General features: G+C 38.6%; 1 protein-coding gene across 5 annotated transcripts in view; it reads left to right on the forward strand.

Moving 5' to 3' along the window:
- Positions 1-14,194, forward strand: part of FBN1 (fibrillin 1) — a 140,823-nt gene that overhangs the window by 73,110 nt on the left and 53,519 nt on the right. For all 5 annotated transcript variants that reach the window (XR_012582151.1, XR_012582152.1, XM_074549314.1 and 2 more), the window contains 8 exons: positions 4,939-5,061; positions 5,958-6,110; positions 7,331-7,384; positions 8,268-8,393; positions 10,236-10,361; positions 10,890-11,009; positions 11,948-12,085; positions 13,072-13,122. Coding sequence is in view for 3 of the 5 variants with exons in the window: in XM_074549314.1 (XP_074405415.1) it covers positions 4,939-5,061; positions 5,958-6,110; positions 7,331-7,384; positions 8,268-8,393; positions 10,236-10,361; positions 10,890-11,009; positions 11,948-12,085; positions 13,072-13,122 (891 nt within the window). In the remaining 2 variants the exon portion in view is untranslated. The remainder of the gene's footprint in view (positions 1-4,938; positions 5,062-5,957; positions 6,111-7,330; positions 7,385-8,267; positions 8,394-10,235; positions 10,362-10,889; positions 11,010-11,947; positions 12,086-13,071; positions 13,123-14,194) is intronic.

Below are 14,194 nucleotides of genomic sequence, written 5' to 3' on the forward strand. Positions count from 1 at the left end.
CTATTGTGCATTACCACACAAGTGTCTCCTTAGCTTCACAGCTGCTGGCTGTGTTGGCTGCAGCCTTCACACACTTCGAGCAATGGCATTTATTTCAATTCTTACCTGATTTCCATGTGGGATGTGTGTGGTTTGCCAAAGCTTGTTTTCCAGCTGGTCTATGTGTGGGATGTCAGTGAGATTTCAGTGCCCATCAGGCCATGGCACATCAGCCAGTTGTGTTCTCAGAGATCTCTGGCTGCTCTCTGTGTCATTAAGAAGGATTTGACTCATGGATGGAAGCTCAGCCAAGCCCAAATGCTTCTCTTGATTTTTGCCTTGAGTATCTTCTGGTGGTTTTTAATTTTTTTTTTAAATTACATCTGTCTGTGCCCTGAAATACCACCCAAGAAGATGGTAACTCTACCTGACTACTTAAAACACAATGATGTTCTGCCTCTGCTATGTGCCTCCAGACTAGGAGTATGGATACAGTCAAAATGGGTTTCTGGCCCTAGAGAAGTGTTACTTCTCTGCATCAAATATTTGACAATTATCCAGAATTGTAGAGAACTCAACTGATTCCTACAGAAAGTTGGAACAAATCTTATAGTAAAAAGAAGGATTTCTCCCACTGCTTTTTGCACTTGTGCTAAGCCTTGTTCTTTATGAATGAGCATGAAAACATTTATTACATGGTAAAGTTGTTATTGGTGAAAATCAAACCAGATTTTGAAACCTGGACACCCAAGTTATACTTTTTACCTTCTTCATATTTGTGTTGTTTCTTCCATTCACCCAAAGTATCATGAAACAATTCCCAGGTCTTCAGTAGTTAATATTATTAGTGATTCTGAATATGTTGTTTGTATCATAATGTTAATACATAGAGTTTTGTAAAGGGATTTAGCTGTAAAATAATTATTAGATGTTATGTATATGCATTCCTTTGGTTGTTCGTAGGTTGTTCCTGTTACCATTGAATATTTAGCTACCTGTCTGCAAGAAATGCATAATTTTAAGAAAATTTCCCAACTGATATAGATAGAAGTTTGCTTGAAAGATATTTTAGGGAAACCCTTCCTGTCAAGGCCTAGGCTCTGGCCAAGCCCTGGTCCTGGCTGGTCTGAAAGCATGCCAACAGACCCAGGTGTTTCTGCACTAAAAATGTTATAAAGTCACTTTGACTTGCTGATATGGTCTTATAAAAGCTGGACCCCCTTTTCAAGGTAAACCTGGAAACCTTTCCTGGGAAAGGTCCTTCAGGTTATCACTGTGAAGTGGGGCTCCCCAGTGATTGCAGACCTTGGGTGATGGTAAAGTATTTAGGCAGTTGATGATGTATTACCTTGCTTATTTGTGCTTGGTGTGTGCCTGTTGTTTTATTAGATGCATTGTTTTACTGTTCATAGTCAGAGAAGTGCATGTTATCAAAAAATCAAAAAGGGGAATATGGCTCCTCAAGAACATTTAGATAATGCAATATTTACACTAAATTTTATGGGTGCAGATCATCAATTTTGATCCCTGGCAGAGTGATGCTGCTCTGAAGATCTGTGTGCGTGGAACCAATTTCCAAAAGTTTTATTTAGGGATCCACAATTGGGTGTGCAGTGGCAAGGCCCTGCTAGGGGATAAGGTATGCCTGTGTTCTATCACCAGCAGGTCCAAAGTGGTCACCTGCTCGTCTGGACAAACATTGTTTGCCTTTGACACAAAGCCCAGTGAGAGGAAAAATGGCCTAATCACCATCCAGGCCTTGTGGCCAAAGCAGGAGCAGGGTAGGGCTGCCAGGAACATGGCTGTGCCTGAAAGCTTGCAGAGGCAGCTTGCCAGTAGAGACCTTGTGTCTCACTGCACTCACCATCATATTGTTATGTTCCTGCTGACTTTCTTCAGTTATTCCCTGCTCCATGCTTCCAGAAAGACATTCAAAACCATCAAAGCCAGCATTTCCAGCCAGTGGACACCCTCCTGCCTAAACAGCACAGCCCCTGAGCCAAGGCCCTGAGAACTTTGGAACAGTAGCCATTTATTTCCAAATGCAGAAAAAGCAACTCTCTTCCTGGGGACATTGGACACTGTCTTTTTGTTTTCCTATGCTGTGGGTCTCTTTGTTAGTGGTATAGTTATTTTTGCTGTGTTTTTATGGATTGAACAAAGAAGGGGAAGATGTGGGAGATAAGAAATCCTGTTCTCTTCTGGTGAGCAACAGAAAGCACTCTGGGAAAGGTTCAGCTAAGTTTGAGGTAAAGAACAGTCATATAACCAGAGATGGGGTTGTCTGGCTGGCCTGTGGTTGCCCTGTGCATGAGGCAGTGGCTGGTTGGGGAGACACACGGACACCAGAGAGCTCACTGGGTAAAAGGACACGTGAACAGCCCCACTGCAGGGGCAGGCAGCCTGTGCGTGCCTGTTTGGGTGAGGTTTAGAGCATAACAGGGCTTGGTTTGTAGCAATAAGTGATCTTCTCTGGAGCAAGCAAGAAGGAGATCCGTGTGTCTTTGGTCCTCATTGCTACGAAACTCTAAGGTCATGCTTGGATGTGCAGGGAGTGTTTGCACAAATGGGCATTTCTGCAGCAAATTCGTTTCCTGCCTGAGCAGTTTTGATAGGGAATTGTACGTGTGTTTTTGCAGAACTAGGGAATCAACAAAGGAATGGAAGAGTGCAGCTCATTGCTTCTGTAACTGTCTGGTTTGATGTCCTCCAAGCTGAGTTTTCAGCTGTTAGGAAGGTCTTCTAACCCAAAGATGGGGATAATGTAATTAACACTTGGTTCCATAAAGCTGGAATTTAAGTATAAGTACAGGGTATATGCTTGGCTGTCTGGTAAAAAATTCCACTTAGACTTTCTGAAATAACTTGCCAAAAAATAATGTTACACCATAGTCTTGTATATTCCCTGAAATACAAGACATGCTAAATTTATTCACCATTAGCTTCTTTCAATGATGATTTTCTTGATTTTTCAGAAACACATATCAGGCATACAGAAGTTTGAAGCATTATTTCTATTCCATACATTGTTTAATCTTTAGATCAGCGGGAATTCCCCAAATTAAAAGTCATGGCAAGACAATTGAAAATGGTAGTTTAGTAGTCTGAGTAAATTTTTCCTGCTTAAAATTAGAGAACTTTGTGTACCCAGCTAGCACTACTAAGCAAGCTAAGCAGAAAAGGCAAAACTTATTGAACATGGAGAATTAATCCATCAGTTGGGTTTCCAGAACCAGGTTGAATATATTTTAAGTCATCCAAATGGTGACTTTTACCACAGAAGACAGTGGAGCATTCTCAAGGTCAGAAATTTGGACTTTATTCCTGTGGGTGAAGTTGATTTACTCTGTGGAATCTCAGGCCTGGTAAAAGCAGAGGCTTTTTACTCATCTTTACAGGAACCAGGTTTTCAGCTGACTTGCACCATTTTATGTGACCCACTTTACCTTTAAAAATTTTATAGTGGTATTTCCAACACATTTGTAAATCAGTACAAAAGAAAATAGATGACACATTTCTCCCTTTACTAGGTTACAAAATCTTTTTTAAAAAATGTGAACTACAGGAAATGGGAAAGAAGTAATTTTGCCTTTCTGTTTCTAGAAATAACCTCTAAAAAGGAAAGCTTTTTTTTTTTTTTTTTTTTTTTGCTTGTATGAGAATCTCTAATAGGAGTTCAGTGTTGTTCACCAAAATAGCTGTCTACACCATTAAATACCATGGGCTCATTTTGAATCCCAACTCCGGTTTTACCTGCACTGAGTAAATTTAAAGTGGGAAAAACATCTAAGATTTGTCTTAACACAACAAAAGATTGTAGGATGAAGTAAAAATTATTTGAGCCCATGTACTTAAATATAGCTTTTATTTTAAAATGCAGTTTGAAGAAGGAATCTTGGATCATACAAGCTGTTTTTTATGCCAAACAACACAAGCTAAGTAAAACACAGAGGTGTTTCACTCTCAATTTGCCCTTTTAAGGTCAGAAAAAAGGAAATTGTCACACACACTGTCTCTTGTATATAATATGGTGAATTCTTATGAAGTGATTATTTTATAAAGGTTATACATCCAAACAATATTTATGACACTCATTTTCTTTATCATTTCTAAAAGGATAGTATTCTCTCTGCATCTAGAGAATGATCTTACTATTATCAGGATACACAGTCTATATATAATTTAACATGGCTATGTGATAGTTTAATATTACAAATTTTAGTTCCTGTATTTCATTGCTATGGGCCTTATTGTCCAATGTGCCATTGTTGGGCAAAGATGGTGACTTGTGCAGGACTCAAATCATTAATGAATTCCTTTCAAGGCTGGAGTGCACTCTGTTCATTGAAAGTTTTTAAAATGGGCTGTAATGAGCATCCGATGGGAAAACCCATTGTGATGCAGATCACCAGAGGGACTGCAGGCAGGGTCTGGCTGGGGAGATTCCCATGTACTGCAGGAGGAAAGGAAATGCTTTGGTGGCCCTGTGAAGGCACCTTGTTGGAGGGTGAAAGATTCAATTTGCTATTTGGACTGATTTCTTACAGCATGAACTGTTAGTATGGGAAGGGAATGTCCTGTTATATACTACACAAGTCCTTTGTCTCAGCAGCCACAGTTTCCTCCTTCCTCCAATTATGATTTTGCCTGAATGACCCTTAAATCGGAACATGTACCTCTTGGGAACAAGTCAGGAAAATGTAGTCCCTTTTATTCTCCAAGGAGAGGAAAATAATTTTGTTCTGTTTATTTCTCCTGAATTTGGCATTTTCCTATTCTATTTCAAAGAACAAATTCATCATTATTCCTAACAAAATCTTTACTTGAACTACTTTCCATTTACCCTTGATATTTTTCTATAGGATACATTGAAAATAAGCTGCACAAATGCAAGTTTCAGCCAGGCATCGAACACTATGTAGTTTAACTTCTAATAAAGCTCATTCTGTTCTCCAACAGACATCAATGAGTGTGAGACAGATGGAATATGCATGAACGGGCGCTGTGTGAACACTGATGGCTCTTTCAGATGTGAATGCTTCCCTGGCCTTGCAGTAGGACTGGATGGACGTGTCTGTGTTGGTAAGACAAACTTAATGGAGTCACAGTTAACCAAAGTTAAGATAATAGTGCTAGTCTGAGGAACAGATCAAGTTTGAATGTAGAATTTACCATTTTTTAATGGAATGGTGGGTAGTAGTTCTAATGGCTAATAATAACTCTGTAGTGTTTACTGTAATAGGCCAAATTTTTAATTTCCTTTTTATTTAAGGAGAAAAAAAGTGTGGGTCAAATCACAAGGTCAGGTAGACTATACAGAGTAGAGGTGACTATTGCTCTGTCAGTTCTGAATAGGTGAGAATTTGCCCTGTTTCTGTCAATGTAAAATTCTTCATTTGTCACTAAGCTTAAAGACGTAATTACTCTGTCACGTCTTTTTAACATGGGATGTACCCAATTTTCTGCCCATTTCTGTACAAGCTCAGTGTTGATGGTAAAATACTAATATGCATGAAAGCTATTTATGGGCCAGTTCGTAAAGAAAGAGAAAAATCACCCCTGGACCTGAAAACATAAACATATCAGGTCTTACGTACCAGAATAGCATTAATGACTTTTCCTTGGGTTTTTTATAAGCAAAGAAAGAGCAAAGACTTTGTCCATTTTCCCCACAGCTTCTCACTAGTTCAGGGTTAAGAATTGATTGTTTGCCTAGTTGTTCACCAATGCATGTTAAGTCATTAAATACAGTGACTATTTGAATGCCTTAATTCTTGGGAGCGTGAGGAAGAAAAATTTCTTTTCCCTAGTAGAGGGATGCATACAGGTGGCTGGAAAGCAGAGGGAAATAGTGAAAGAGACTTTGTTTTGACAGCTATTTTATGGTGTTTATGACACCAGAGCTCCATTTAATGCTTGCTATAATTTATGGCAGGATAGTTGGCTATGGCAGGATTAAGAGAGGTTTCTTCCCCCAGATACACACATGCGGAGCACATGCTACGGCGGCTACAAGAGAGGACAATGTGTGAGACCATTAACGGGCGCAGTTACAAAGTCAGAATGCTGCTGTGCCAGCACTGACTATGCCTTTGGAGAGCCTTGCCAGCCCTGCCCAGCACAAAACTCAGGTATGCCATGTTCGCTGGTAAATCTTCTCATTTACAAATTCTGTTCGTACACGATTTCTAGAAAGGTAGAAGAAAGTTTCATATTAACATTGCAACTTAAATCAGGAGATTACATTGTTATATAATATGCTACGTATTTTGAGCAATCTTTTATTTTTATATGTTTTAAGACTACAGGAGATGAGAATTTTTTTAAGCAGCAGTAAATTACAATATCTGGCTCCAGATTTGATACTCACATTAAAAACAAACAGGACATTTTCAGATAACAAACTGCATTTTGGTAGATGTAGATAACAAAGAATGTAAATTTTAACCCAAGTTATTAATGGAAAAAATTTGCTTAATTCATAGCTTCAACTCCATAAGGTACACCTGCCAGTCATATGTTTGCTGCACGACTCCTATATCCTTCAAGTTATCTGAAAGTAGCTTATTCAGTACCTTGCCTTTGGGTAGTCAATGCACAGACAAATGTCCAGTTCAGTTTCTTGCAAACACTTGAGTCTGTCACTGAAATCCCCACCAAGTGAAGTTGTCTGGGACATAACTTCTCTCTGGCAAGAAAGCAATCCTAATGATTTCAATGGGCAGAAGTGTTTTAGGAAAATTCTTCCAACAAGACTCTGCTTACACAGTCCTTGCTGTGAAGGCAGTAACTTGATTTTGTGGAGAATGGCTGCGGGGAGCTGGTTTGAAACTTCAATTTATTATGTGTTTCTTGTTATTCAGCAAATTTGTTGTCGCACATAAACAAACTATACCATTTGATAAGATATCCTTGATCTGTTGTGAACTCATGAAGACACTCCTGCTAAATGTAGTTAAATATGGGGCAGATTTATAGGAAAAAATGTTCTGTTTCCTGGTCTCTTTTAACATGCACCTTGGGCAGGGACTTGGACATAAAGTTCTGGAGAATCTTGCTGTGAATGTAGTATGGTTTGTTTGTGTAGGAGGACCAGCATGAAGTTTATGTCTATTCTTAAATGCCACAGTTCATCATGTGAAGTTTTTACTCATCCATCTTCATAAGCAGATTCAGACCCTGAATCTGCTAAAATGCTTCACAGGTTCAGAACACTGTGAGGTTATTAATGTTTTCAGAAGAATTGGAAAGCATGTTACTTCTTTCAAATAATTAATTGCCATACTGTCAATGGTGATGCTGAATGAGCTAAGAAGGAATATTCCAATAAGTTTTTTAATAATTTTTCCAGCTGAATATCAGGCTCTGTGTAGCAGTGGAACTGGCATGACTGCAGGAGGAAATGGTAAGATCACCTAATGTTATTTAAATTTTTATATAGCACTTTTGTCTGAAAGTGTTACCTTGATATTCTTAATTTGTTAGCTGTGCTCATGGGGATGGTGACAGAAGAGAAGGGGAGACAGGTTTAGGGTGAAATGAATGGAGCATGGAGTTTCAGGATTATGCCATTTCACCAGTGGGGCCTCTCTGGTTTACATCATGGAGTGTATGTAACTGTCATTATAAAATAGTGACAAATTTATGAGAAGTGTCATTACCTACGTGACTTTATATGTAAGTCATATTTGCATATTTCAGGTGAAATCATCCTGAAGAATAAAGCTGTATTGAACATTGAGCTTACTCATGTTTTCATCTGTCAAAATAGGCCAGGGTTTGTTTAACTGTAGAGAAGAAGGAAATTATTACAATGAAAGCTTGGTAGTCATAGAACTGTGAAACTGCAAGCTCTTAAATCAGCCAGTGCTCACTAGTAGATTTGCTGGCAGTAGATAGGGAAAAGCACTCAGAAAGGAGGGATATTAATGCTTTGGCAAGTGATGCCATCTGGAAATGCTATGAATCAAGAGATATGGGGAGTATTAATACATGGCCTCTCTAAATCTAATCTCTGATCCCCAGTTTAATATCCCAGTTCTTCCCTTCAGTTGAAGCCTTCCTAAATGACCATGGGCTAGAGATAAATCAATGATCAAGAGAAGCTTTTTTTCCCTTGAGTGTTAATATTTAAGTGTGAATTTTCCAATCAGAACGACATAATTATAAATAGGGAGTTGCCAACATTAAATGATATTGAAACTGTCTTTTTCTAGCTTGGAGAATTAACCCCTACAAGCCCTCAATAACTGCTGCTCTGATGTTTGTGGTTTTTTACCTTTATGTAGATATTAATGAGTGCTTATTGGATCCTGATCTCTGTCCAAATGGAAGGTGTGAGAACCTGCATGGAACATACAAATGTTATTGTGACCCTGGATATGAAGTAGACTCAACTGGGAAAAACTGCATCGGTATGAAATGTCTTATCCTCAAAGTATTTATAAAGAATCATCATATCCTTTCTCAAACTCTGTTGGCTGAACTATCCAAATCTGTACTTCCATTCTTTTCATACAAAGAGAGGCTGCAGCCCTCTCTTGAATATGACTGATCTGACCAGTGTACAGTGCTCTGATGAAGTCTGACTGGTGCCTTGTATAGTTGTGCCAGAAATTCTCCATTTCCCCATGGAATATCCTGCCTAAACTGATTCTAGTGTGCATTAGTCTTTTCTCAAATACATGTTATACTGTGGGATCAAAGTCAACCTCTAATTGAGACTTACGTCCAGATTTTGCTCACTAGCCTTCAGCTGATGAGTTCTGGTTTCTAGCATGTTATTGTTACTGGTCCCTAATTGCAAAGTTTTGAATGTTGGCGATTATATTTCATCTTATTTTTCTTGTTCATGTTGTCAAGATTAATTTAGCCTTGCCTGAATCTCTGTATTGGCAATAACTTCCAGCTTAGTGTTGTCCACAACTTTTGGTTCAATTAGTTTTTTACTTCTGCCTTAAAATGAATATTTTATAGGATCAGTCCCAAGTCTGATCCCTGAAAGCATTTCTGATATCCTTGCTTCATCATGATTATTCTCCTTTTTAATATATCCTACTGTAATCTCTCCTTTGTCCAGCTCTGGAACCACCTTAAAATTCCTAAATTCCTTTCTATTATCTCCAGCTTACATAATAATTTTATTTGGGTTCTGTATTCTCTACTTAAACCTAAATAGCTTAAGTCATGGGTGTTATCCCAGTCTAAACTATCCATTATCTTAAAAAAAAAAAAAAAAAAAGAAGAGTTAATCTTTCTTAGATAAAAATCACACTGTAATTCATCCCATTTTCCCTTTTGCTTCTTTGGATTTAATTATCCATGTCCTATTCCAGTGTTTGCTTGTAGCTGATGGCATCTCTTCTCTTCTCCCAATCCATCTGTGAGTTTTCCAGATGCTCCCCAGCCCACCCTGTTGTAGCCCACATCCATGCTCCATCACAGCTGTTTCCCATTCTCCTGTAATGTTCCACCTGGCCCTCTCTCAATTTTTCTGAACTCCTGTGAAGCTTCCCACATGGTCTGTTTTATTCTGCAAGTCTCCCTTCTTTTCCGAGCACTTTTGCTGTTCCCAGCTGCTGCACTGACCCTCTGAGTCTTCCCAACTTCTCTCAACACTTTCTAGGCCTCTCTGACTTAGCCAATTGTTCCTGTCTGCTCTCTGGGTCTCTTCTGGTCTTCACCTGCTATTCATGGCCCACTGCCACCTTCTTGCAACTTCTCCCTGATGACCACAGTTCTTCCAAAGATTTCCTCAGGGTTCTTAAATTTAGCCCTAGCAATTCTATTTAAATTTTTCATCTCTGAAGCAAGTGTAGACTTACATTAGCCTTGTTAACTATAACATCTAAGTTCAGAGCCAGCTTGGAAAAACTGGTGATTTAAGGACCTACCTTTTCAAACCAATCCTCTCCTTGTTTCTGTCATGACTGTGGGTGCTGCTGTGCAGGGACTCAGAGACTGCATAGACCTAATCCATAATAAAGGCAGGATGAAAGTGCCTTTGAACTGTATCTTTTTGATACAGCTTTATTTTGAACTGTAGTAGTGGCTGTCACATACTATGAATATGTGAAGAAAGAAAGTACAAGCTCTTGTGCAAACCTGTTGTCTACAAAAAGAATCCAGTATTCATATTCCACATCCCCCTGCCCTATCTGTCTCCTCTGAAAAGTGGCTGTTGGGAGTGAAATTCTGTCCCGATTTCCATTCCAGAAATGTTTTATTTCTTAAAAAGTTCTTTATTTTCATTGTAGATATCGATGAATGTGCTCTGAACATGCTGCTTTGTGACAATGGACAGTGCAGAAATACCCCTGGAAGTTTCACCTGCACCTGTCCAAAAGGATTTGTATACACTCCTGATCTAAAAACATGTGAAGGTAAGTGGCAATACAGCCTTTCATCCTAGTTTTATTCATATGGATTGTTCTCAGGTTGTGCCAGAAATACTTTGAACCTTCATGATGGTATAATGTGTAAAACAAAAACAACAAAAAAATCACAATAAATAAATTCAGTGGGAACGTAGGAGAATGAGGAGAGAGGGACAAAGCCAAAATGAAATTATTAGATAACCTCATGGAATAGCCTGTATCTACTCTCCCTATTTACTGCTACCAGTGTGCCAAGGGTGAGAAGAACCAAGCTTTACAAATCTCTTGTGGGAGGAGCAGAGCCAAAGGGCCCCTAGTTTGACCCCTTTTTGAGCCACAGACAGTTCTAATGCATTAGTGTGTCTTTGGGACACAGCATTGCTGGTCTGTTGTGAGGGGCTCATAGCAGAAAAGGGGAATATTGGCAAGATTGGGTGTGAAGAAAGCTTTGTCCTCTTTGTCCTAAACTGAAAAGAGCCATATGTATTTTTGTTCATGTTTTCTGGCACTAATAGCAGTGTGTTTCTTTTCTAGATATTGATGAATGTGAATCCAGCCCCTGTGTTAATGGAGTGTGCAAAAACACACCAGGTTCTTTTGTTTGTGAATGTTCTCCTGAAAGTACTTTGGATCCAACCAAGACCATCTGCATAGGTATTTATTCCTCTGAAGATTTTATGTTTGCTGGTTAAAAATATCTGGTGACATGTGAACATTGTAGACCAGGTTAAGAAAATACTTTTAAATTAAACTTGTGTTGATTAATTTAATGAGAAACATAACAGAAACAATGTTTAAAAATGCTTTATTTCACCATTACTCTGGGGGCACGGAGTGCACTTGGGGGCTTGGTGTGCTTTCATGCCAAATTTGAAAGAGAGGTGAAAATTTTTTTAAACCAGCACAGAAATCCTATGACCCGTACTTCAGGTCTGTGGTCACCCCCTTAATTTCTCCTGTAATAAACTGAGCATGTTCTAGTTAGTATCTGCTCTCTGGAAAAAAAATTGTGTTTGAGATGGAGCATGAACAAGTTATGCACAGTCCAAACCAGCTCAAGAGCATCCATGGACAATGCTGTGCTCAGATGCTCTGTGGGCTCATAATTTCCTTTCTTGCCTGTTTTGTTGGGACAGTAATTTGTAGCTCTTTTCTAGTCAGTGAGGAAAGCTGTAGGACTACAGCTGTCTCATCCTTAGCTAACTCCTGCTACTCTCCTACATGGGAAGATATCCAGACTAGGGGATCTAGTAAAATAATGGAAGGTGTAGCAAGGGGTCTTCTGCATGGGCTCCTAATCTGACTCATAATCAGTACAGGGACTCAGATTGTGAGTGGTATTGACATTGTCCCTGTTAAGCACAGTAAGCATAAACAAGGATTTGCAAGAACTTTGTGCTGGCATGATTTCAGGCTATAATCCAGTTTAGAGAAGGTTAAATTAAGGGATTTTAAAATAAATTTAGCTCTGATGTGGTAAATTCTAATGAAAGGATGATTCTTCTTCATGGTTAAAGCACATGTGTTTGTAAATACAGTAGTGCATAATGCTAGAGAATCTGCATGAAAATATATTGTTTTTTTCCAAACAGAAACTGTCAAGGGTACCTGTTGGCAGAACATAGTCAATGGAAGGTGTGAAATAAATATCAATGGAGCAACCCTGAAGTCCCAGTGCTGTTCCTCACTAGGTGCTGCTTGGGGAAGCCCATGTACACCATGTGAACGAGGTAATGCCATTCATTTTCCTCAGGAACCCAGGAATTTTCCTCTCTGAGCTTGGTTGAGATTATTATTGTAGAAGTTGGGCACAGGCTAGACAAATAACTTTACTTGTTCTGTTGTCAAGCAGTCATTCCTTATTCAGTCCCAAAAAAGAGAAGTCTTAATATTTGAGAGGTAGCATGTAGCTATAGAAGGTTCTAACTGGATTTTACAGTACATATTTTACAAGTTTAAGTGCTGAAGGGATGGGACCACACCTACAGTCTGTAACTGGCAGCCTTACTTTAGCATGGTTTGTCATAATTAGTGATCTGGAGTTCCTAATGATGTAGCAATAAATGCATGTTCCCCAGAGATCCCAAGGAAATGTCTGCAACAAATGGATCTTTGGTGTGGTAATGAAGGGAGGAGAGGGAGTAGTCCTTCTTATTATACTCTGCAGATTAACTGATGACCTGGAGAATCATACAATTGGTGAAAAAATGGGTTGAGGTCGCTGCATATTCATTTGATAACTTTACTGAACTGTGGGATGAGCTGGGAACCCAGGGATGAGCTGATGAATGCAGAAATGTGTGTGGGTTGTTATTTCTATATCCTGAAAGCTGCTAGTTTGCTCAAATCTTCGGTTAATTTCATTCTGTGTATCTTAACAGAATTCATCCTCATTCATCCATGGTAAATAGGATTGTAATGTGCTGTGATCGAGTGAAATGAATTAATTGGTTCAAATGAAACAGAAATCATAACCACTTTTAGGCTAGCTAGCTGAGACACATGGGAAGCAAAAGAGGATAAAGGCTGACACAGTTTATGTAGTTGCCCCATCTTATCTCTTTATTATTTCAGAAATACTGGGATACTGTCTAAGCACTCAGACTTCTCATAGCAATAAACTAGATAATGTTTCACATGATCAGTTTTGCACAATAAATTAATGGTGAGTTTTGGACTGTAGTATTCTGAAACTTCACTTCTGTTTGTTTTACAGACCCAATATGTCAAAAGGGATATTCAAGAATAAGAGGAACATTGTGTGAAGGTATTTATTGTTGCCTTAACATAAATCAGAGCTTGAATAAAAAAATGCCAGTGTTTTGATTTAAGTGGTTAATTTATCATAGAGGAACACTATGCCAAGTTCTTACCTTGTGTTGTTCCATTGACTTCATTAGGGTTATGTCAGGGATGAATTTGGTTTCAGTTTGTTTAGCATTCCTGCATACTCACACTTTATCTCAAAGTACAGACTTGCAAAGACAATGTATAAGGAGGTGGCTCTCTCTCTTCAAACACTGTTAACCGAGTAACCTGTTTTTACAAATCATGTATTTTATATATATTACAAAACATGGCATAAGCAATACAGTGGTATGATAAGCCATTACTATGCTTTAGAAAAAGAACATTCAAGGACTGTAGTTCACTTTAGTTTTCTTTTTCTTTTTTCCCTAATCTTGGCTTTCTCCCATATGACATTATATGAAATCTTACACATTCCAAAACGTATTTTTCACTGTCCTGTAAAAACAAACAAAAAACATCAGGACACAGTTATACTTTGGTTAAAGAAAAGGTTAATATATTAAATGTGTATTTTTTTGCTTGGTATGGGATGACTCTATACTATTCTGTGAGAATTGAAGGTCCCACCCTATTTCATCTCTATTTGAATTGATTTGAACCCTTGGAAAAGTACTGCATATTTACATAATACGCAGAAGCTCAGAGAGTCTCAAACTGCTGTGGGTCATCCTGACTGACAACATCTGACATGACACTGCAGTTAAAATATTTTTTAAAAATTACTCCCATATGTAGCTTCCATAAAGAAACATTGTTTTTTCCCTTAAAAAAAAAAAAGAGAGGAACACCCTCACACATACTCTTTGCTTTCCAAATGATGACTGAATCCCTTGGCACGTCTGTGCTGCAGACCCACTGTACATAACTTATCTGACCTCAGCAACACTTTGCAGAGTGTGTAAGTGAAACAAAAAGAAAAAAAAAAAGTGGGCCCACCTATCTCTCTTCACAAGGAAAGTCTTAGAACATTTTCAACACTGCTGGGATGGAAAGTTTATCCTTCCAAGATACAGACAGAACTGTTTTCA

Source organism: Zonotrichia albicollis, chromosome 11, assembly GCF_047830755.1.
Source record: "Zonotrichia albicollis isolate bZonAlb1 chromosome 11, bZonAlb1.hap1, whole genome shotgun sequence".
NCBI classification, from domain to species: domain Eukaryota; kingdom Metazoa; phylum Chordata; class Aves; order Passeriformes; family Passerellidae; genus Zonotrichia; species Zonotrichia albicollis.